The sequence below is a fragment of the Manis pentadactyla genome, chromosome 3 (genome assembly GCF_030020395.1).
Source record: "Manis pentadactyla isolate mManPen7 chromosome 3, mManPen7.hap1, whole genome shotgun sequence".
Lineage (NCBI taxonomy): Eukaryota > Metazoa > Chordata > Mammalia > Pholidota > Manidae > Manis > Manis pentadactyla.
In genome coordinates, this window is record NC_080021.1 from 207,648,662 (window position 1) to 207,674,333 (window position 25,672).

The following is a 25,672-nucleotide window of genomic DNA, read 5'->3' on the forward strand; positions in this document are numbered from 1 at the left end:
GGATAGGGGAAATACAAGATAAGTCCAGGTCATCTTGTGATCCTACAAAGTAAGGAAGTGCTAAAAAATTACAGGGCATGTTGAGAAGACGCAGGTATCAATTTGTCCCAATGGCCAAATCTGGTACAATCTGAGCAACAAAAATAATGACAGTAACAGCTTATACAGAATAAAACAAATATCCATGAGTCCCTACTGATATAAACATACCTAATAAATAGCTGCAGGAGAGGGGAAAGCTCTTCCTTACAGTACAACTACAGCTAAAAGGTATACAAGGAATGATGATGAAAACAGAAAACTACCACTATGCAAACACCACAGTATTAATTGTTGCAGGTAAGAATCATCAATAAGATACCTGAAACTGATGAGAAACTAGTTATTTTACATAGTCTCAAGTATTTCCTCACAAAATACTCATAACAAATGGAAAAAACAGTAACTTTACTGTGGAGAAAATCAGGAGACCTCCACCTTAACCAAGTGACCAACACTAACCTCAGCAGTAACAGGACAGGCTGACATTATACATCTCCAGATATGACACAATGCATATCACATTTGCGCTATTCTTGCCAAAAATATATAATCTCAATTGAACCATGAGAGAAACATCAAACAAGCCCAAATTTAAGGATAGTAACAAACCAGTGCTTTTCAAAGGAGTCAAGGTCATGAAGTACAAAGATTAAGCAACTGCCGCAGGTTAGACAAGACTACAGAGACATAAAAGTTAAAGGCAATGTGGATCCTGGACCAGAAAAGGGGGCATTAATGAGAGAACTGGCAAACTCAAATACAGTCTGTAGATAACAGCATTGCATCAGTGTTAATTTCCTGCTTCTCATAAGGGCACTACAGTATGTTAAATGTTAACATTAGGGAAAGCCAGGTGAAGGATATATGGGAACTCTTTGTATTCTTTTCTTATCTTTTCCTCTATATCTACAATTATTTAAAAATAAAAAGTTTCTTTTTAAAGAGACCCATCAATCAGTGCAATGTGTATACTTTGGATCATGATTTGAACAATTATTTAAAACAATTTTTAAAAGAGACAATGGGGGAAATCTAAACAATTGAGTATTGATAATATTAAGAAGTTAATCTGAAGTGAAAATGATATTTTTTTAAAAACCATACTGAAAAATTTATGAAGTAATATGCCTGAAAATTGCTTACAATAATTTGTTGTTGAAAGAGAGGGTGGTGGAGAGAGTGTACAGATGAAACTAAGCTGGCAGGCTCATGGTTACTGAAACTAGGTGAGAAGTGTCTAGAGGACAATCTACTGTTCTCTCTCCTTTTATGTGTATTTGAAATTTTCCATAATAAGCAGTTTTTTTAAAGGCACTGATTAAAAACCTAGGAGAATCACCAAAACACATGATTATAGGTGATTTTTTTTAAATGTTGATTTTTTTCTCAATTTAAAAAGTATTTTGTGCTAAGTATAGACTATATTTCATAATAGGCAGTAAAATAAACATTTTTAAAGAAACAATTTTTAAAAAGAAAGAAACCACTTTAAAAATTAAATGCTATTTCTTCTGCTTGGGCAAATAGCTGATGATAAGATTGCCCTAAACCCTTAATCCAAAACAACCAGACCAAGAACCTATCACGAATTGTAAATGTCAGTAAATAGTAATTCAACTCTAGAGAAAGGAAATAAGATTTTTTTTATCATACAAATAATACTGAAGCAACATTAACAGAATTCTGAAGTTAAAGAATAAAAAAATTCTCCCACAATACAGTCATGCCAATGAATTAAACCATTTTCAAGCAGTAGATATTTGTCAGTCTTTATCCATCTGCAGCCATAATTTTTATACAATTTTAACTTCGCAGTGGATCTTTCCCATTTTACTTTATTTATTCCATTACACCACAACCTATAAAAAGCAGACATCAGTTAAATAATGATGACACAAAAAGAGCAATTATAAAACTAAAAGAAAATTGAAGACTATAGAATCAAGAAAATGGTTCTTTAAAAAAAAAGTACAGAGGTAAGAAAGGGCTACAGAGCAGCATAACTGAGTTTACAAATAGGCTTTCCTCATTCTCCTAGTCCCAGAGAAAGGCAAGATATGGCCGCTAGGTGACATTTAGAGATACCACATAATCTTTACAATTATCCATCTTAATAAGTATATCATAATTCACTGAACTATTTCCAAACTGCTCTTAACAGATAACACAGCAAAGAATAGCTCTCTGCATAAAACAGGGGTTTTCTCCCTAACTTCTTGTTTTCTTATGCTAAATGCCCAAAGTGGAATTCTTAGGCCAAAGTAAGCATGTTTTAAGGATTCTTTCTACAAACTGACTTTCTTCCAAAAACTGGCTAAAGTGCCACCACCAAACTCTTAAGTTTTTTGTTTGCATCCTCACCAGCACTGGTATTTTCTTAAATGTTTGCTAGTTTACTTGGAATAAAATGGTTCTTCACAAGAATTTGAATTTGCATTTCTTTGATTGCCACCAGGTTTCTATGTATTTGACTAGTGCATGGATTGCCCCTTGTTCAAACTGTCTTTGGCCACTAATGAAAATATTGTCAAAGATGATTCTAATGAAATGCTGATCTCTCAAGAATCACCTGGGGTAGGGAACCAAGATGGCGGCATGAGTAGAGCAGCGGAAATCTCCTCCCAAAACCACATGTATCTATGAAAATATAACAAAGACAACTCTTCCTAGAATAAAGACCAGAGGACACAGGACACCATTCAGACCACATCCACACCTGCGAGAACCCAGTGACTCCTAAAGGGGGTAAGATACAAGCCCCGGCCCCGCGGGACCCGAGCGCCCCTCCCCCCAGCTCCCGGCGGGAAAAGAATAGGCAGAGCGGGAGGGAGACGGAGCCCAGGACTGCCGAACACCCAGCCCCAGCCATCCGGGCCAGAGTGCAGACACAGTGCGTGCGCAGGGAGCCCTGGATACTAGGGAAACAGGGCAGCAAGAACAGTGAGCGGGTACCGGCGGCCTGGCGCCGGAGGACATAAGAAAAGTGAGGGGCCATTTTTTTTTTTTTTTTACTCTTTTGTTTTGGCGAGCGCTTTTTGGACGTCTTAAAGGGATACGGACCCCAATACTAGGGCAAGAGGGCAGCAACACCGGTGAGCAGATGCCTGAGGCTGGCACCGGAGAATAAAGAAAAACGAGCGGCCATTTTTTATTTTATTTTTTTATTTTTACAAATTTTTTTTTTTTGTGGTCATTGTTTTATTTTGGCGGGTGCATTTTGGAAGTCTTAAAGGGGCAGGGCAGAACACTTAATCCAGAGGTAGGGAATCCGGGATCTCTGGGCACCCTAACCCCTGGGCTGCAGGGAGCAGGGAGGCCCCTTACGGAGATAAATAGCCTCCCAGCCGCTCTCCCTCCAACGCGACTCCACCATTTTGGAGTGGCCGCCCGAGCCAGGCCACGCCCACAGCAACAGCGGAGATTAACTCCATAGCAGCCAGGCAGGAAGCAGAAGCCCTGTCTGCGCGCAGCTGCCCAGCACAAGCCACTAGAGGTCGCTGTTCTCCCAGGAGAGGAGGGCCACAAACCAACAAGAAGGGAAGTTCTTCCAGCCGTCACTCGTCCCAGCTCTGCAAACTATTCCTATCACCATGAAAAGGCAAAGCTACAGGCAGACAAAGATCACAGAGACAACACCAGAGAAGGAGACAGACCTAACCAGTCTTCCTGACAAAGAATTCAAAATAAGAATCATAAACATGCTGACAGAGATGCACAGAAATACGCAAGAGAAATGGGATGAAGTCCGGAGGGAGATCACAGATGCCAGAAAGGAGATCGGAGAAATGAAACAAACTCTGGAAGGGTTTATAAGCAGAATGGATAGGATGCAAGAGGCCATTGATGGAATTGAAACCAGAGAACAGGAACGCATAGAAGCTGACATAGAGAGAGACAAAAGGATCTCCAGGAATGAAACAATATTAAGAGAACTGTGTGACCAATCCAAAAGGAACAATATCCGTATTATAGGGGTACCAGAAGAAGAAGAGAGAGGAAAAGAGATGGAAAGTATCTTGGAAGAAATAATTGCTGAAAACTTCCCCAAACTGGGGGAGGAAATAATCGAACAGACCACGGAAATACACAGAACCCCCAACAAAAAGGATCCAAGGAGGACAACACTAAGACACATAATAATTAAAATGGCAAAGATCAAAGAAAAGGAGAGTTTTAAAGGCAGCTAGAGAGAAAAAGGTCACCTATAAAGGGAAACCCATCAGGCTAACATCAGACTTCTTGGCAGAAACCTTACAGGCCAGAAGAGAATGGCATGATATATTAAATGCAATGAAACAGAAGGGCCTTGAACCAAGGATACTGTATCCAGCACGACTATCATTCAAATATGATGGTGGGATTAAGCAATTCCCAGACAAACAAAAGCTGAGGGAATTTGCTTCCCCCAAACCACCTCTACAGGCCATCTTACAGGGACTGCTCTAGATGGGCGCACTCCTAGAAAGAGCACAGAACAAAACATCCAACATATGAAGAATGGAGGAGGAGGAATAAGAAGGGAGACAAGAAAAGAATCTCCAGACAGTGTATATAACAGCTCAATAAGCGAGCTAAGTTAGGCAGTAAGATACTAAAGAGGCTAACCTTGAACCTTTGGTAACCACGAATTTAAAGCCTGCAATGGCAATAAGTACGTATCTTTCAATAGTCACCCTAAATGTAAATGGACTGAATGCACCAATCAAAAGACACAGAGTAATAGAATGGATAAAAAAGCAAGACCCATCTACATGCTGCTTACAAGAAACTCACCTCAAACCAAAAGACATGTACAGACTCAAAGTCAAGGGATGGAAAAACATATTCCAGGCAAACAACAGCGAGAAGAAAGCAGGGGTTGCAGTACTAATATCAGACAAAATAGACTTCAAAACAAAGAAAGTAACAAGAGATAAAGAAGGACACTACATAATGATAAAGGGCTCAGTCCAACAAGAGGATATAACCATTCTAAATATATATGCACCCAACACAGGAGCACCAGCATATGTGAAACAAATACTAACAGAACAAAAGGGGGAAATAGACTGCAATGCATTCATTCTAGGAGACTTCAACACACCACTCGCCCCAAAGGATAGATCCACCGGGCAGAAAATAAGTAAGGACACGGAAGCACTGAACAACACAGTAGAGCAGATGGACCTAATAGACATCTATAGAACTCTACATCCAAAAGCAACAGGATACACATTCTTCTCAAGTGCACATGGAACATTCTCCAGAATAGACCACATACTAGGCCACAAAAAGAGCCTCAGAAAATTCCAAAAGATTGAAATCCTACCAACCAACTTTTCAGACCACAAAGGCATAAAACTAGAAATAAACGGTACAAAGAAAGCAAAAAGGCTCACAAACACATGGAGGCTAAACAACACGCTCCTAAATAATCAATGGATCAATGACCAAATCAAAATGGAGATCCAGCAATATATGGAAACAAACGACAACAACAACACTAAGCCCCAGCTTCTGTGGGACACAGCAAAAGCAGTCTTAAGAGGAAAGTATATAGAAATCCAAGCATATTTTAAAAAGGAAGAACAAGCCCAAATGAATGCTCTAATGTCACAATTATCGAAATTGGAAAAAGAAGAACAAATGTGGCCTAAGGTCAGCAGAAGGAGGGACATAATAAAGATCAGAGAAGAAATAAATAAAATTGAGAAGAATAAAATAATAGCAAAAATCAATGAAACCAAGAGCTGGTTCTTCAAGAAAATAAACAAAATAGATAAGCCTCTAGCCAGACTTATTAAGAGGAAAAGAGAGTCAACACAAATCAACAGTATCAGAAACGAGAAAGGAAAAATCATGACAGACCCCACAGAAATACAAAGAATTATTAGAGAGTACTATGAAAACCTATATGCTAACAAGCTGGGAAACCTAGGAGAAATGGACAACTTCCTACAAAAATACAACCTTCCAAGACTGACCCAGAAAGAAACAGAAAATCTAAACAGACCAATTACCAGCAACAAAATTGAAGCGGTAGTCAAAAAACTACCAAAGAACAAAACCCCCGGGCCAGATGGATTTACCTCGGAATTTTATCAGACATACAGGGAAGACATAATACCCATTCTCCTTAGAGTTTTCCAAAAAATAGAGGAGGAGGGGATACTCCCAAACTCATTCTATGAAGCTAACATCACCCTAATACCAAAACCAGGCAAAGACCCCACCAAAAAAGAAAACTACAGACCAATATCCCTGATGAACGTAGATGCAAAAATACTCAACAAAATATTAGCAAACCGAATTCAAAAATACATCAAAAGGATCGTACACCATGACCAAGTGGGATTCATTCCAGGGATGCAAGGATGGTACAACATTCAAAAGTCCATCAACATCATCCACAACAACAACAAAAAGAAAGACAAAAACCACATGATCATCTCCATAGATGCTGAAAAAGCATTTGACAAAGTTCAACATCCATTCATGTTAAAAACTCTCAGCAAAATGGGAATAGAGGGCAAGTACCTCAACATAATAAAGGCCATCTATGATAAACCCACAGCCAACATTATATTGAACAGCGAGAAGCTGAAAGCATTTCCTCTGAGATCGGGAACTAGACAGGGATGCCCACTCTCCTCACTGTTATTTAACATAGTACTGGAGGTCCTAGCCACGGCCATCAGACAAAACAAAGAAATACAAGGAATCCAGATTGGTAAAGAAGAAGTTAAACTGTCACTATTTGCAGATGACATGATACTGTACATAAAAAACCCTAAAGACTCCACCCAAAAACTACTAGAACTGATATCGGAATACAGCAAAGTTGCAGTATACAAAATCAACACACAGAAATCTGTGGCTTTCCTACACACTAGCAATGAACCAACAGAAAGAGAAATCAGGAAAACAACTCCATTCACAATTGCCTCAAAAAAAATAAAATACCTAGGAATAAACCTAACCAAAGAAGTGAAAGACTTATACTCTGAAAACTACAAGTCACTCTTAAGAGAAATTACAGGGGACACTAACAGATGGAAATGCATCCCATGCTCGTGGCTAGGAAGAATTAATATCGTCAAAATGACCATCCTGCCCAAAGCAATATACAGATTTGATGCAATCCCTATGAAACTACCAGCAACATTCTTCAATGAACTAGAACAAATAATTCAAAAATTCATATGGAAACACCAAAAACCCCGAACAGCCAAAGCAATCCTGAGAAAGAAGAATAAAGTAGGGGGGATCTCACTCCCCAACTTCAAGCTCTACTATAAAGCCATAGTAATCAAGACAATTTGGTACTGGCACAAGAACAGAGCCACAGACCAATGGAACAGACTAGAGAATCCAGACATTAACCCAGACATATATGGTCAATTAATATTTGATAAAGGAGCCATGGACATACAATGACGAAAGGACAGTCTCTTCAACAGATGGTGCTGGCAAAACTGGACAGCTACATGTAGGAGAATGAAACTGGACCATTGTCTAACCCCATATACAAAAGTAAACTCAAAATGGATCAAAGACCTGAATGTAAGTCATGAAACCATTAAACTCCTGGAAGAAAACATAGGCAAAAACCTCTTAGACATAAACATGAGTGAACTCTTCTTGAACATATCTCCCCGGGCAAGGAAAACAACAGCAGAAATGAACAAGTGGGACTATATTAGGCTGAGAAGCTTCTGTACAGCAAAAGACACCATCAATAGAACAAAAAGGAACCCTACAGTATGGGAGAATATATTTGAAAATGACATATCCGATAATGGCTTGATGTCCAGAATATATAAAGAGCTCACACGCCTCAACAAACAAAAAACAAATAACCCAATTAAAAAATGGGCAGAGGAACTGAACAGACAGTTCTCCAAAACAGAAATACAGATGGCCAACAGACACATGAAAAGATGCCCCATATCGCTACTTATCAGAGAAATGCAAATTAAAACTACAATGAGGTATCACCTCACACCAGTAAGGATGGCTGCCATCCAAAAGACAAACAACAACAAATGTTGGCGAGGCTGTGGAGAAAAGGGAACCCTCCTACACTGCTGGTGGGAATGTAAGTTAGTTCAACCATTGTGGAAAGCTGTATGGAGGTACATCAAAATGTTCAAAACAGACTTACCATTTGACCCAGGAATTGCACTCCTAGGAATTTACCCTAAGAATGCAGCAATCAAGTATGAGAAAGACCATTGCACCCCTATGTTTATTGCAGCACTATTTACAATAGCCAAGAATTGAAGCATCCTAAATGTCCATCGATAGATGAATGGATAAAGAAGATGTGGTACATATACACAATGGAATACTACTCAGCCATAAGAAAAGGGCAAATCCTACCATTTGCAGGAACATGGATGGAGCTGGAGGGTATTATGCTCAGTGAAACAAGCCAAGCGGAGAAAGAGAAATACCAAATGATTTCACTCATCTGTGGAATATAAGAACAAAGGAAAAACTGAAGGAACAAAACAGCAGCAGAATCACAGAACTCAAGAATGGACTAACAGGTACCAAAGGGAAAGGGACTGGGGAGGATGGGTGGGTAGGGAGGGATAAGGGGGGGGAGAAGAAGGGGGGTATTAAGATTAGCATGCATGGGGGGGTGGGAGAAAGGGGAAGGCTGTACAACACAGAGAAGGCAAGTAGTGATTCTACAACATTGGTATACTGATGGGCAGTGACTGTAAAGGGGTTTATAGGGGGGACCTGGTATAGGGGAGAGTCTAGTGAACATAATATTCGTCATGTATGTGTAGATTAATGACACCAAAAAAAAAAAAAAGGCAGTTCCTGTGTGGAGACCTCCAATGAGTTCTACACAAGGGTATAAAGGCCATATAAAAGTGTAGGCAAAGGGTCTGTTTGTGTTTATACAGAGGATCAAAGCCTAATTGGGTACCCCGAAAATGAACTAAGATACGATATGAAAAAGAACTTCCAACATCAGCACTCTCTGGAAGACTCATGCCAGAAGATGATCATCAAAAAACCCCAACAAAGATCCACGCACTGCTACAGCTGTAGATGCACTCATCCCACCAGTTCCTGGACTTGCCATGGGAATGAAGAAGGAGATATCTAAGCTGGCCTGTGCATACAGTAAAACAACAAATTTGACTGGATCTATACTGTTGGAACTCAACCAAGAATTAGAAGAAGTGCAAATTGTAGCGCTCCAAAATCTTACAACTACAGACTACTTACTGTTAAAAGAACATATGGGATGTGAACAGTCCCCAGGAATGGGTTGTTTTAATTTATCTGAATTCTCTCAGACTGTTCAAGTTCAGTTGGACAATATCCACCATATCATAGATAAGTTTTCACAAATGCCTAAGGTGCCTAACTGGTTTTCTTGGTTTCACTGCAGATGGCTGGTAATTACAGGTATGCTTTGGTTACGTAACTGTACTCCTATTATGTTAATGTGCGTGCACAATTTACTTAGTAGTTTAAAAACTATACATGCTGAAGTTACTCTACAAGAAGATATGTCAAAGAAATAATCAATGTCCCCAGGTTTTCTTCCGCCTGCTACTTCTATAGCTTTTCTTCTTCCTTCCTAATTACAACCCTTAAATAGAATTCGTGCCATATATCGAATTTACCGAGTATCATAATTCTTCCAAGGGGTAAAGACACCTCAAGACAAATACTGGGCATAGAAGCCACAGGGCATAAATATGCAAAGAAGTAAAAAGCTAACCTTTTCAAGCAATAAGGCTTCTCTCTCACTTACCAACTTAACATTTCCCTGTATGGCCCCAGAAGATGACTGGTTAGCCAGAGACGGGTAAGATTCCTCAAGGGAGGAACAACCTAAGACAGGCACAGTTGCAGGGGGGCCATCAGGTGAGAAATTGGGGATCAACAGAGGTGAGGCTTAGAACCTCACCCCCCTTGTTCTGAGAGAAATCTTCTGCATACGTGGATGTTTTATTGCCCTTGTCTAGCTTGGATTAACACATAGTCTACAGGCACCCACCTGATCATCTACATTTGCTCTCTTACAACACTAAACTATGTTTTCTACCTTTATCTTGTATCTACCTACCACTTCAGCATTTTATTAAAAATAATAATAATAAAGAGAGAAATGTGGTATCCACATATAAATCAAGTATAAAAATCAAATGAGTATTCATATTTGAACTGACTGTTTATAGCTCATAATGCATGAGCAAAACCGCAAGTTTCTGTGATGACTGCCCTTGTACTGTTCACCATGTAACTTATTCACTATGTAAGAATTTGTTCTCCATGTAAGAATCTGTTCTTTATGCTTCAGAAGATTGGAGACTGACGAAAATTAGGCTTGGGGTGGATTAATGATTGTGCATTGAGTCCCCTATACAGAATTTTATTGTTGTTAACAACCATTTGATCAATAAATATGAGAGATGCCCTCACAACAACAACAACAACAACAACAACAACAAAGTACACACTTCCAATTGTAAAATAAATAAGTAAGCGGGATGTAATGTATAGCATAAGGAATATAGTCAAAATATGGTAACAACTTGGTATGGTGATAGCTGGTACCTAGAATTTTCATGTATATAAATGTTGAATCACTGTGTTGTACACCTGAAACTAATGTAATGTAATACTGTGTGTCAACTACCCTTCAGTGAAAAATAATTATCTACAAAAAATAATAATAATAATAATAATAATCACCCGAGGTATACAGACACAAACATACACAAACTCATTGTCCCCTATCTCAGAAAATCCAATAGGACAGAGTCCATCTGTCTCCCTAATGCTACTGGAGAACAGGGAGATACCCCCCTGCATGGACTTCCTCCTTTTTGCCTTCCTGACTGTTTGGCAGGCTGTGGCCAACTGGAATGAGTATGTGCACCAGAGCAGAGGTGCAGTGGAGTAAGGAGGACCGGGGAGCTGCTGGTCATAAAAGCCACTGTGTGTCAAATGCCCGTGACTGTCCAGGCACTGTGCTCAGCACATTCACATTAACTCACGGAACCTTCACAACCTACGATGATGGCTTGCAAAGCCTTACTTCACTGGGACCCCTGCTACCTCGCCGACCTCTTCTGCTTGCTGCTCTCCCCTCAATATGTTCTTCTCTGGCAACCCTGGCTTTCCTGCTGTCTCTTACACACCCCATATACTCCCAGCTCCAGACGTTTCTTCTTGCTGCTCTCTCTGCCTGTACAGTTCCTCTAGGATGCACTCACATTTCCATCAGGTCTGTGCTCAAAAATCACCTTCTCAGCCCAGTCCTCCCTGACCACCCCACCTAGACTAACCAGCCCTAGTGCCTATCCCACTCTCCATATTCCTTCCCTTCGTTATTCCTCCTCACGGCATCTGCCAACATAGCATTTAATTTACATGTGCATTTTGTTTATAGTCTCCCCAACCAGGACACGAGCTCGAGGGCAGGGACTTTGTGTATTTTCTTTGCTGCTGTATCTCCAGCCCCTAGTATGTTACCTGGCACATAGCAGGCACCCATGACAAAATAGAGAGCCATAAATGAACTTGCTTCTTCCCATCAAGAGGTGTGGAATCTGTGGTCTTCCCTCCCACTGAAGCCAGGCAGTGCCGTGCCTACTGTGACCAACAGAATGTAGCAGAAGTGATGTGGTGTCAGTTTCTGGGCCCAGGTTTGAAGAAACTGGCAGCTTCCAATGCCTGCTCTGTTGGGGAGCAGTGAGTCACTGTCTGAGAAGTGCAGCTACGCTAATGCTGCCAACCTAGAGAGGCCCCAGTGGTTCCAGCTGACAATCCCAGCGGGGCTTAGCTCTCCATTCATCCCCAAAAAGGCACCAGCCATGTGAGTGAAGGGTCACAGAACCCTCCAGACCAGCACACTCACCAGCCGAATACCACGTGTGACCCAGGCCACACAGAGCAGGAAATCACCCAGCCAGGCCCTGCCCAAACCCCTGGCCAACAGGAATCATGAGAATAAAATGATTGTTTCAAGACACCACACTTTGGGGTAATGTGTTATGCAGCACCAGATAACCAGAACAGCATTCAATCAGTATCTGTTGGATGGATGGATGAGGTAGGTAGGATTGCTGCCATTTTATCAATAAGAAAGCCAGCCCCCATATGTCAAGTAATCTACCCAAGATCACGGACACTAAGCACCTGCCTGACTCCTGGTGTCTCGATTCCCCAGTTCACTTCCACATTATGACAAGGGTTTGGAATTCTTGCAGTGATCCCAATCCACTCAACAGTCTTCTGACACTCGCTTTTAGAACCTCCCACTGAAAACTGGTGAGAATACATAAAATCTTACGTTAAGCCATTCAGGTTCATCTTATAATTCATAATAAATTTGCCACCATCCTAGAAAAATCATGCTTACTTTAAAATTTTAAAATATTTATGTATTATGTTCAGTAAAAAGTGGGCACTGTTCACATGCAGAGTAATTATAGCTCCACTTACATCATTTCCCAGATTCAGTTCCCTCCTTTATACAAACACCTATCAGACCTGTATTTTGATGACTGGTTCAAGTTCTTATGCATTCATGTGTGTGTGTGTTCAGCAATAATGTACTCCATTCTCCATTTCATTTGCTTATAAATTTTTACTCAGCTACCTAGGTTAAGAACTTCTTATGTGTTTTAAGTGATAAAGGCTACTAATGTTGGGCCATGTATCTTGCACATATCCCCCAACCTAACCGAATCGACACTATGAAAATGACCTATTCTAGAATCCCACAAAGAATATGCAGTTTGGTCATTCCTCAAGATTAGAGGTGCTCACTCTGAGGTCCACTGATCGGGCCCCTGGGAGCCTCTGCAAATGTGTGCATGTGTACATTTTGGGGGCTGGAGGGCACTCAGCATAAATCAGGGTCTTGAGGACAAAGGACACCAGGGAGTACCTAAACCACTTATTCTCTTATTATAATCATCTGTAATAGAAACTACTTACTAAGCTCCAGCCATGAGCCAAGCATGAGCCAAGACATTTTTACATAAAACATCTCTAGCCCTAATGAATGCCTACATTGCTAGTCCTATGTTTACAGAAAGAAAACTAAGGCTCACAGAGGTTAAGAGATTTCCCCAAAGCTTTACAAGTTCTAGTGCTAAAATTCAAACCCAGATCAGTTTGACGCCAAATCTGTGCTCTTTCCACCCAACCGCACTGATGTTAAGAGTAAACAAAGTATAAAAGCACTCTGTAATGTGGGCTTCCATCGGTCAGTAATTCCAATCCCCTGAGCTAATGCTACAGTTTCCCAAGGACTCAGGATTGACGGAATATCCAGCCTGAGCCTGAGGCCCTCCAGCTAATGAATGAATGGGGCAGGACCAAGGAACTTAGACCCCACATGAAGCGCAATCAGAGAAGGCTTGCAGTAAAAGGACCACGGCAGGGAGGGGGAAATGTGTGCTGAGGTGGCCTTGAGAAGGAGCAGCTGCCATGGCAACACAAAGACAGCCGATGCCGGCAGCAGTGGAGTTACATATAATAAATGTTTAGGGGAGGCATGGAGATGGCATGTCTCGCCTGAGCAAAACAATCAGAACTGAAAATTGATAATCTTGGGTGGTTTTCCCAAATCTCCTTTAATATTCCTGGGCTGTGAAGACAGGCAGACCGAGCCTTGAATCCTGGCTCTACTGCTAATTGGCTGTGTGGCCACAGATAACTTAAATGTTTATGAATGTTTCCTTTCCAGTAAATGGGGATATTAACACAGACTCCTAGGGTCCTGGGCAGGCTAAGTGACAGCATGCAGGATGGAAGCCCAGCACAGACGCAGGGGCACAGGAAGTGATGCTGTCACCTCTGCTTGCCCCACGCATACCCTCTGGCTGACCGTCACTCCCAGGTGTCCTCAGTAGCTATAGCATCACTGTCCAACCAGCCGCAAGGTTCAGCTCTTCCCCGTCCTGCTCACACACCTCCTCATCCAACAGGTAACCTGGGTCTGGAGGGCCAGCACATCCTTCACAGAGCACATGAGACAGGGAAAGAGAGGACCTGGTGCTTTCACATGGACACAAGAGCCCAGATCCTGCCCTTCCACCCCCAGAGTCCTCAAAGGATTTGGACAGAGAAACCATCACAGACTAGGAATCAAAATACAAGTCTGTGAAAATCTCACCCCTAAAGCAGGGCTTTCTGATAGAATAGAGGGTTGTTTTTGTTTTTTGGAGGAGGAGGGTGTATGTATCCTACAGGGCCTGCCCAACAAGGGCCAGGCCTGGCGACGTCTGCATGGAGAAGGCAAAAGAATCTGAACTTGCGTACTTGCCTTAAGAGTAACCCACCCATTAATAAAGAGGGTCCGATGAATAGCCTAGACTCTGCTTAACCAGATGAGTCACCCCTCCTCCCCTGAGGAGGCATCAGAAAAGACAAAAGGTAAACACTACAAGTACTTGGGAGAAGGGCAAAGTGATCCTACCCACCGCACCCCAACCCGCTGCCACCGCCTTCTTCAGAACTCAGCTCGCAGCCGCTCAACTCCAACAGCTTCCTACCTGGTCTCCAGACCTCTGGGTCCACCCAAGTCACATGCACACTCCAGTCATTACATCTCTGCCCAGGACCCTTCAGTGACTCTGAGTCAACTGCAGAATGAAGCTACCTCAACAAGCAGTCCTCCCAGGCCCCCACCACTGGGCTCCAGCTCACCTTTAGCCTTATCTCACCAACCACTTCATTAACATGCTCTCCAGGCTCTCTGCCTATATCCACCCAGACCTCTCCATCTGAAAAAAAAAAAAAAGTAATAAAATCCCCCCCAACCCCCTAGTTCTGCCTAGAGACAGCATGCTTATCTTGCAAGGTCCAATCCAAGTGCCACCTCTTCCACAAAGCCCTCCCTGACTACTCTGGCTCTCAGCAATCATCCTCCCAAAAAACTACCTGCCACTCCTTCTACAAAACTCTACAGAATTTAGGAGAGCATAGGCCCTCCATATCCATCACCTCCTGCAACTCTCACAGCAACCCTACAAAGAAGATGATCTGATTATACCCATTTACCAATCAGGAAATGGAAGTTCAAAATGCTCAAGCAATTTCACTGAAGTAGAAGTGGTGGAATCAGGATTTAAAACCAGGTCTGTCTATCCATGTTCTTTTCAGTAAACTAGCAGTTTTTCAAATGGAGCTCAAGAGACCCTAGGATTAGCAAAGCTCAAGCCTGGCTGGCCATCTGCATGTTCTTGGCCCTTCCTCCAGAAATCAACTCAGCTGACTTGCAGAAAAGCATAGAAATCTGTACTTGATTTTAATGCAAGAAGCCACCATCCCAAGGAATCTGCAAAGCACCCCCACCCAACCCCACACCCCCAGGTATATCTGTCTTATTTGCTTCTGAGCAAAGGGACAAAAAACCCCTCTCCTACGCCAGACCACTGCGTGGCTTTAAAGTGAGTGCTGTCACAGCAAGACTGTGTGATGACGTCAACTGAGGGCCCTCCACTTCTACCCTCGTGGGCAGCTTCCCTGTAAGATTCGGAGGTGCAGCCCAGACTAACAGAGCTGAACACCGCCGTAGCAATATCAGGGCTCTCGCAGAGCAGACTGATGAAAAAGAAAAATGCGGGTTATTTTAAAAATAAAATTGCCTATAACCTTAGAATCACATTAGAAATGAAGATCCAGGCCCTCATACACCCTTCTCCATTTAGCTGGCTTGTTTTATCTCAGGCCAGATGGAGAATGAGAAGGTTCTCATCCACCAGATTTCCACCCTCTCAGGTTTCACTGTGAGAGAGCTTGTCAAAGTGCTCAGTAGTTACCTTTAAATACACAAAGGAAACTTCTCCAAAATCTTAATGAGGTATAGGAACTCAGTGACGTAAGCCTTTCCAAGATTAGTCTGAGGCCGTGGTATTCAGGCCCCGTTCGGGGGAGCTCCATCATTCAGGGGACCGTGGCCAACGTGGGGCATGGCAGGAAGGGGCAAGCGGCGGAGTGCCAGGCCTCCTGCCTCTCTCACCCTGAGCAGCTCCACTTTCATGTTTTCTCTCCAAGAGAGTTCATTGGAACAAAGATTCCCATGATCAAAAAAAATAAACAAATAAGCAGAAACCACTGGAATGAGACGGTCCTTGCCACAGAGCACTAACAGGCATGTGGTACTGGCTGTGAGGACAGCAGTTCCAAGCAAGAGGCTCCATGCCGTTGTCACCGGGAAGCTGGGGACTAACAGACAAAGGAGCTAAAGCACAAACTGTGCAGGGGTCAGGGCCCAGCTGGGTCACTTAACAGCTGTCAGGCACCAGGCAGGGCACTGCCCCTAAAACCCCACCTGAACAATGCCCAGAACACGCCTGCCCTCCCCTCCAGCCCGACTGTGCCCCCGTGTGCTGGGCTCACTGGTGACCCCCAGGCCTCTCACAGGCCTTCCCTGTTCCTGGACTGTGTGCCCACCTCCCATGCCTGGGCAAACAGCTCCTTATCCTTAAGTCTCAGATCAAACCCACCTCCTCTATGCAGCCTTCTCTCCCGTTCCACCCCCGCCTAGCACAGTTCTGCTCTCTGCTCCCAAAGCATTCGCTCCATCCCTCTATCAGCCTTCATCATGCTATATTTTAATTAGCTCTTTGTCTGCATTTCTTTCATATTTCTCTGCTAGATGCCTTCACAGACTGTCTGATTTGATTCAGTCCTGTTTTCCCAATGCCCAGGACAGAACTTGGCACCAAAATTATAAAGTAAGAGCCAGCGATAAGGGAGAGCCTTCGTGCCCCAGAGACTGCAGCACTTTCATATGAAAACTGATGGGAACTGCCTTTTAAACCAGCTTTTACCACAGCCCCATGCACGAGCCACTGCACGCTCCAGTCTGTCACTCTAAACAGGCTCTGACTCCCTTCCTAGAGGGATCAATCACCTGGAAAGGAACACACAAGCACTTTCTTCAGAGGAGAGGTGAGTGTTGATCAAGGAAGAAATCTGCAGCTTTGCTGGCTTGCCTGCTGGAAGGGCAGACCACATGTATCATCACCAGTGTCCACCAGATTCCAGCAGGCAGTGGTTTTCTCAGAGTCCCAAGCCAGCACCTACCACCCAACTAAAAGCAGGAAAACAGGAATCTAATGCACTGAGCATCTCCCTCTATGTGCTGGGAACCAGAGCTGGCATTTTCTCATATGTGAAATTATATTATTCATTTATTTAATCCTAAAATAGATATAACCAAGCCCATTTTTGGAGAGAAAACATTAGAGAGGTTAAGTAACTGACTTAGTGGCTTAGAGTTAAGCATCTGCTGAAGCAGAGGTTCCCACCCAAGTCCAGCATTGTTTTCCACCCCTCCAGAGACACCTACTAAAACTGCTACTAAAACAGCACCCAAGGCCATAGCACCATCACCATCGGCAACACAGCTGCTATTTATTGACCATTTATGATGTGCCAGGGATTATGTTAACTGTTATCCCCTATCTTGCACAATCCTTACAACTCATTTCTGTTTTTTCTGACAAGAAATGGACATCACCGTTTGGAGGGCCTTACTAGCTCTCAGCCCGACAGCTGGCAAGTGATGGCGCCAGAATTCAAATCCAGTTTGACTCCAAGTCTCTGCACTCACCTCTTGTATGAGGAATTTGCAAATGGAACTTCTTCTAACACAGATCATTTAAACGGCCTATTATTCTATAAGGACACCAACTATGGCTGATTTAAACAAACAAACAAACAAAGGCAGTGGGAGCTCTGCCCCTTGGTAAAAATCACACTACTTTAGGTCTGTGGTCTCAGTCCTACCCAACAAGCCTATAGATACTGTCTCCAATGCCATGTTCTCACTGCAGTTAACCAAGAGATGCCCCGAATGCTGTCACGATCTCAACAAACGCACGTGACAACCCAAGGGGTTCAGGCTGAACGACCCTGAAATTAAACCTGCTCCTGTGAAAAAGTGCACAGGATTAACCAGCTGGGTGACAGGTACAACTTTAATTAGATTTTTTGGGCTTTAGCCAGCAAATGCATCCCACAGAGCCAAGTGCCCAGGTACTGAAGCACACACCTGTCAGAGAAGCCGATGACAGGGCTCGTAACAGAAGAGAGCACTATGAGACAGTTTGGGGAATGCAGCTAAACCAATGTCTAACAGATGCTGCTTATAAACAAGAAAAAGACTACAACTTGCTCCTCTGCCCTACACACCATGAGTAGCACAGAGAAGGCCTGATCCAGAGAGAGCACACAGACACTCAAAGGAGAGCCTGAAGTCTCTGGAGTCAAACGATGTATCAAAATCAGAGATGTGAGGACAAGGACGTGAGAATCCAAGCAGCATTCCTGTTACAGACCACACAAGCTAGGACACTGACTTGGCAATACGGGGGTTGTTTTTTGCAAGGCCTTCAGGATTTCCTGGCAGGGATATGGGTCCCTCTGGTGGCAAGGAGGAATAATACAATAAAGGGCTCTATCTGCTGAGACCCTCACTTTCTGATCTTTCTTACTGTAAAAAAGACTTCCAAAGTGAAAACAAAAGCTTGTATTTACCAGATCCAACCAACGGTGCTGGCACCACTGCAAATGCTCGATAAAGGTCCCTTGAACAAATGAACAAACTGCAAATTACAACACATGCTGAGTGAACTGGCACTAGGGTCACTGCAATCACAGGCAATATAAACAAACATGACAACTGACTCTCACAGCCAAACATCTCAGGACTCATGCATGATCTGACACAGTGAATTCATGTGCCTCTGATGCAAGCTGCATTTTCAGACATGCACTGTCGTCCTCCGAAATACTTAAGAGCAGGCACAATGAGACCGCAGTAAATGTTTTTGGCATGAGCAAAGGATGGTTTGATCACATCCAGAAGAGAACTGGTTGGCTTAGCATCAGAAAGAATTATTCAGGGAACGCTACCAAAACCAGTACTGCTTGACAGGGGACCATGCAAAGGCTTTGAGTCAGGGCTCATCCATGAACAGGGCTGCTGGATTTCCCACTGATTTTCTAGTTCTTGTCCAAGAAATGAGAATAATAGGAAACAGCAAGACACAGTCCCAGGGACTGAAAACCTTAATACTTACAAGCTTACTGACTTGGATGACAATGATCTGGTCCTGTGCAAAATTGCTTTTATTGAGTGGAGTATTGTCAAAGACTGTACACCACCCAGAGAACTCTACAAAACCCACCAGAGGCAGTACTGCCCTCAGGCCTGAGTGCTGGCAAGTGCTGTCCTTTTATCGTAACATGCTCATCTTACAGACACTGGAGACTCTGCAACTCAATTTCCTTTTTCAAGTTTGCTGCCGGGAGCTACCAGCTGAATTTTAAGTCCCCCTCTTTAGTACTTGACAGGTACCACAAAGTGCATTTCTACTTACTCTAGTTCCATTTTACTAGTCACCCTATTTTACCTTGACCCTAATGCCCTATTATTTTCAATCTCAGTTAATTTTATGGCTTCCATAAACTTCCAGAAATGTTTTTGAAACACTGAAAGGAATAAATTACAATTTCTAAAGCTTCGAATAACCAGACTTACTCCAAGTTGGGTGTTTCTGTTTTGTTTCCCCAAAATACCACATGCTCTCATTCCTCTGTACCTTCCCCTTTGGTACAAGCCCCATGTCTCCCTTGCCTGTCTGTTAACCTTTAACTCAAACTTCAGAACCACTTCAAAGTCACCTTCCCAGGAGCCTTCCCCGAGCCTGCAAGCCACTTCCTTGCACTATGCTCCTGTAGTACTGTGTTCGTATCAGTCATGGAACTATCCTCGTGCCCAGCAGAAGGCCTGTACTAAGTGTCAAAGCTGCTCAATGCATGAATGGAGTCCAGGAAAGAAAGACTGGCCGCTGAAAGGTCTGGGTTGTCATCTGTCTGTCTCAATCCAAAAGCAACAGCAGTAGTGGCTGGTAAGTTGGAGGCTCTGGTTAAAGAGCCTAGTTAACAGAACAAGCAGGTAAGACATGCCAGGCAGGCGATTTATGATCTACCTGTGTGTTCATTCTAGCACAAGGCAAAAACCCCACACGTCATGCTTCCCCAGACTCTGAACAAGCTATCCAAGGCCTGGTGTAAAACATTCATATGAGACGGACACAAAGTCCTAGAGAGAGAGCACTGTGATATGATACATATGTACATCACAGAAAAGAACAGAAGAAAGAAACCACGGCCAAATCATCTTGTTGGAAACACGTATGACCTAATGTAGAAAAGGAGTCACGATGAGATGCTAGAAGCTCTGAGCCACAGGCGTGCTCACCTAAGGAAAGCGTGTAGAGAACACAGCTGTTGTGCCTGTCTGCCAGTGCCTGGAAACAAAACGGCACTTTCTCTGGGTAACTGCCTATCCCCCGCAAACACGTACGTGGCTCCAGAGAAGGCTGCCAATGACAGGACTCACATACACACACATGCATGCAGAGACGCAGACACAGACACACACACAAGACAAAGGGGAATGGGAACGTGGCCTCAGGCCACCCTGACAGGGAGACAGCAGGAGAGGGGAACGGGAGTTCTCCTTCCTCTTATGTAATTCAACTGGGGAGCTGTGAGCCCAGCAGGGCCGGCGATGATGGGTCCGACCACTTGGAACTGGGTAAGTGGATGCAAGAAAAAGCAGCCAGCTCACAGAGAGACTGAGATTCAGGGCTGGCAGCGTTCCAGCCACCCTGTCCTTCAAAGTAGTTTAGTTACACAAGGCAATACATTTCTCTTTTTGTCTAAGTGAATTCAAGCTGGATTTCTGTTACTGGCAGAAAAACCCTCCCACCCGTGGTATCCTTCACCCCAACATCTTCCCCCTTCCATTCCCTGCCAAGTATTCCTTGCCGCCTCCTGCAGATGCATACGTGCTACACAGGAACACATCTTTTTATCAACAGCAGCCCAAAATTCTTTTCAAAACACTAGGGTTTACATGAATAAGTGAACTGTGAAACCTACAAAATGTCTCACAGTGGAGGGACAGGTAAATACATTACAGCATATCCACTTCAAATGCTTACCAAGAGGATGTTATAATTATAAAGAACAATTATATAGAGATTTTATATAGATATGTGTGTGTGTGTGTGTGTGTGTGTGTATTCCACTCCATGCATATTCTGTTGAATAAAGATTTGTATAATGACAGTGGAGGATGGAGAGGACAAACTATTTTAAACTAAAAGTAATCCAACAGTGAGGGAGGTAAGAACTGATATAAAAACTGCACTTCTGTAAGGACCCTCTGGCCCTTCGTTTCCTTATGTCTTCCCTAAAGGCACATTACGGAAATCTTAACGCTTCTCATTCAACTCAGGCGTCATCTCTTCCTAGGTCTCCCTGACTACACCATCCCACAAAGATCTTTTGTACTGACTATAAACTGCATTAATTAGCACTGAATTTTAAACTGCTTTACATTTTATCATATATAACATGTTCATGTCCCTTAGAAAAAAATAAAACTTTCAGAGGTCAGGTCTTGTATTTCCATCAGCATTTACACCAGGTATATTTGGTGTTCACTAATGTAGAGTAAATATGGGAGACAAATTTTTTTAATAATATGCAATAAGCTGGTATACTCCAATATTGCTAAGGCAGAATAAACTGGGCCAGCCCCTCTGGACAAATAGTTTGGCAGCATGATTAACAAATATTAAAATATTTGTACCATACGACCCAGTAATCTCACTCCTCAGAATCCTAGGATGTCAAAAAAAATATACCTTTGTGCCCAAAGATGTTCACTGTGGCATTATTTAAACAGCCCAAATGTCTAAGAGAGCAGGAAATTATTAAGTAAATCAGGTGACATCAATTCAATGAAAAGTATGTATCATTCAGCATGACCGCTCTGGAGCCATACCGTATGGGAGGATGCCCGTGATAAGGGAAGTGATCAAAGACCCAGATCAGCCCTGAGCCTCTGACCAGTTTAGGGGCCCAAGTGCACAGGTCCAAAGGGTGATACTGAAATGCAGTCACTTTATGAAGGTGGTAGAATTGTAGGTGATATTCTTACTTTTCTAAATCTCCAATATTGCTCTCTTCATGTTCATTAAAACTTTTGTTAACATATACAAACATTTGTATTTCAATTCTCTCATCCGTGTTTGCAGTAGGATTACGAACTACGGATCCCAGTGTCCCCAACAGCAGCCCGCAAGGACCTAACCTCTGGTGCCTGTAGTGCCCTTTCAAGCTCTCTACTCAGCAACTCTGCTGGCCCCAGGCCCCCTGACAAGTAAGTCATTCAAGCTGAGCGTCAAGGACCACTCCGCCTCAGACCCAGCCCTACGCATCTACACCGAGGCACCTGCCAGGTTGGACTCTCAGGATGCTGAACACTTCAGTTTAAACATAATAGAAATCTTCACAGATAAACTATGTTTTACCTGTCAAATTCAGAAAGAAGTTTTTGAATACTTAGTCTTAAAAAAAAAAAAAATCACTCTCACATAGGGAAACCTGGCATAATCATTACCGTGAACAATTTGAGTATGTCTACAAAACAGTCTCAAAAAAATTCATCCTCTGACCCACCGATCGTACCTCTATCAGGAAATAATGAGTGGGTAAGAATTTATGTACAAAGATGTTTGCTGCAGCATGGTTATAAGGCAGAAAAGTATAATGACCTAGAAGCCCTATAAGGAACGAGTTAATTGTAGCACATCCAAGTGATGAAATATTATACTGGCACCAAAAAAACATGTTTTTGAAGAACACTCATAACATGGCACCACTCCAAACAGAGCACATTGAATAAAAAAGGCAGAATACAAAAATGCATTTTTAGCATTTTAGACCAACAACGTATGTGGCTGAGAGACAGTGTGAGTTTCTACACAATGAGATGAGTGAAATGTTTTCGTCTTTGTATTTTTCAGATTTTTTCTAGGTTTTCTGCAATGAGTGTCTCCCTAAACCCAGCAACAGCCCAAAATCCCAGCCCAGCGACATCACCTGCTACCCCACAGGACAGCGGCCCTCACCTGGACGGTGCGCTCTCCCTTGCTCTTCTCTCGATGGGCTTCTTCCAAGTCCTTCTCTAGTCTCTCCTGCTTCTGCTGCAAGTCACTCAGCTCCTGGGTGACCTTCTTCAAGTTCCTCCGCAGTCTACGGTTCTCCGCACCCTTGGTGAGGTTTTCTGAGTGCAGCTCTGCCAAACGGGCTGCCTTTGCCACCACAGCAGCCTCGTACTCTTCAGACCCCTATGAGAGGAGGTGGGTGGGGTGAGCAGAGTTTCACAGTTCATTTAACAGACCGAGAATCTGCTCCTTTTTTTACCTTGAGAGCAAGGAAAACATGAACATTAACAACTTTCAGGTCCCAAAGTACAAATAATATGAAGATTCTAAAATAAAACAGGGTAATGTTTATGTAAATATGGACATTAAGGGGGAAAAGGGTACAATTGTGTAAAGCAAGTTTTTCTTAAAAGACTAGACGGAAAAGCACAGAATGTTTAACAGGAACTATCTTTACTTGGGAAGGAGAAGAGTTGCTTTCCTTCACTCCTCTGTATTTTCAAATGCTCTAAGGTTAGTGAGCATGTTTCATTTCCACAATGATTTTTTTTTTAACTAATAATTTTTAAGAGGTACAGAATGAAATGCTTTACCCAAAAAGCACAGATGGATTCAAGCACTGGCAATGTTCATCCAAGTTAGAAGAGCGCAAACCCAGAGTTATCTAGAGAAAAAGAAGACAGCACAGCAGCCCAACGGCCACTTCGAGAGGCTATAAATTCAGCAGAGTCCGAAGGCTTAATGTGTCAAGAAACATCTTTATTTCATTAACATACAATTTACTAGAGAAGATACATGTGATTACCAAGCATCTTAAAAAATGTTGTAGCTCACCGTTAATCAAAAGGAGGAAGTTAAGACGAGCTGTCACTTAACAAGTAAGATGTTTTAATAGGAATATCCAGTGCAGGCGACCATTTATGAAATGGCACAATTAATATGAACTTGCAGAAGTGACCAAGCATCCAGAACCCAGGAAATAGGCAGGCAGGAATGTAAACTGATAGAACTCCCAATGGACAGATTACATATATATCAATTGTGTATGTATAGTATAATTACATTCACAGCCTCAATAATTCCATTCCTAGGATTCAATCTCAGGTGAAGAATCCTAAATAGGCAGTGGGAGGGGGGGCCTATAAACAAAGTCATTCATCAGAGAATTTCTTTAACAGTAAAAAGTAAAAAACAACCTAAATATGCAAGAATATGAGAAATGGGTATGTGAGCTATGATAACACCACACAATGAAATCTTAAACCTCTATTTTACAAAGACTTGACAAAATGGGAATATTTCTAAGTCGCAATGTTATATGAAAAAATAGAATACCAAACTTGCAAATGATCTAAAACATAAAATCTATGCATAGGAGGGAAAACCTAGAATGAGGAACATCAGAATGTTAGGGGTGTTTGTGGATTTCCTGTTTTCTTTTTTTCCTTCTAGTCTTCTGAAAAAAAAATTGAAGCATATATAATACTTATATAATCAGGAGAAAATAAACTTTTTAAAAAAATCTGTTCTTTGTATTAGACTAAATCTCAAGATTCAAAATTCAAAAGCAAGGGATACTTGAGATGTCAAGGTCACAACTCAGGCTGTGGAATAAAAGGGACGGGCCTCAGGGGCTCCTTGGACTTTCTAGGAAATCCTCCTCAGCCACCATCACTAGTTAAGTCTTAGCTGCTCAGGAGAGGTGGGCCACAAGCACAGTTTACCCGGGGGCAGAGGAGCTCTGCTGCTCCTGGGCCCTACGCTGCCCACCCATCTGGTCCCATGTCTCCCCAGTTGCTACTGAGGACACAGCAACAGAGACTGAGGGTAAGTGCAATTCATATTACAAAGTATGCTTTATGTAAGCTTCTGTTTTATTTTCCTTTAAAATTACAGTGGGTCACAAAGCCAAAAAAAATTTAAAAAGTTAGCTGGGACAATGCCTATTTAAATAAACTCAAAAGATAAAAGGTAAACGATGATTGGAAAAATACTCAACTTGGACAATTTTCATATTTACCCCTTATTAGGCATTGATTATACATGAGGAGCTAAGCACTTAAACTCTCATCACATTCCTGCTTCTCATACCAACCCTACAAAGTACACATCACCATCCTTGTCTAATTAAGTTACTGAGGCTCAGAACTGCTAAATGACTAGCCTGTCATCAGACCTTAAGTGATTAAATCTGGGATCAAATGCCACCCAGCCTGTGTTCTCTCCAAAGCACTATACTGCCTCACCCCTTCCCGTGAAGATTCCAATTAGCATCAGTAACCCAGTAAGAATTAAAACAAGAAGATTGAATTCAAGGGGGTAAAGTTAAACACAGTTAGAACTCCAGTTAGAAACTTGTTAAACAGTGGATAGCAATGGTTACTATTAAAATAATAGTTACTATAAAATGATGAAAGTTCTGTGGGATTATCATGCAAATAATGATGAAGTCTCTTTAAAAATCCAAGCTCAAAGAATTCAAATTCATACATTCTACTCACTTCACAGAAATGTTTTCCAAGTTCAGTTTCCCTTAAATGGCCCTCTGAAAAACTTTTTTCCTTTTTCTCTATGACACACTACTTTTTGAGTTCTAGTTCATCAGTTAGGTGCTTAAAAACAGG

The 25,672-nt window shown here is 42.4% G+C and overlaps 1 protein-coding gene across 1 annotated transcript in view; it reads right to left on the minus strand.

Annotated features, from left to right (window-relative positions):
- CDK5RAP2 (CDK5 regulatory subunit associated protein 2) overlaps positions 1 to 25,672 on the minus strand; it is a 192,956-nt gene that overhangs the window by 108,568 nt on the left and 58,716 nt on the right. The window contains exon 12 of the mRNA XM_036915502.2: positions 23,013 to 23,231. Coding sequence (XP_036771397.2) covers positions 23,013 to 23,231 — 219 coding nt within the window. The remainder of the gene's footprint in view (positions 1 to 23,012; positions 23,232 to 25,672) is intronic.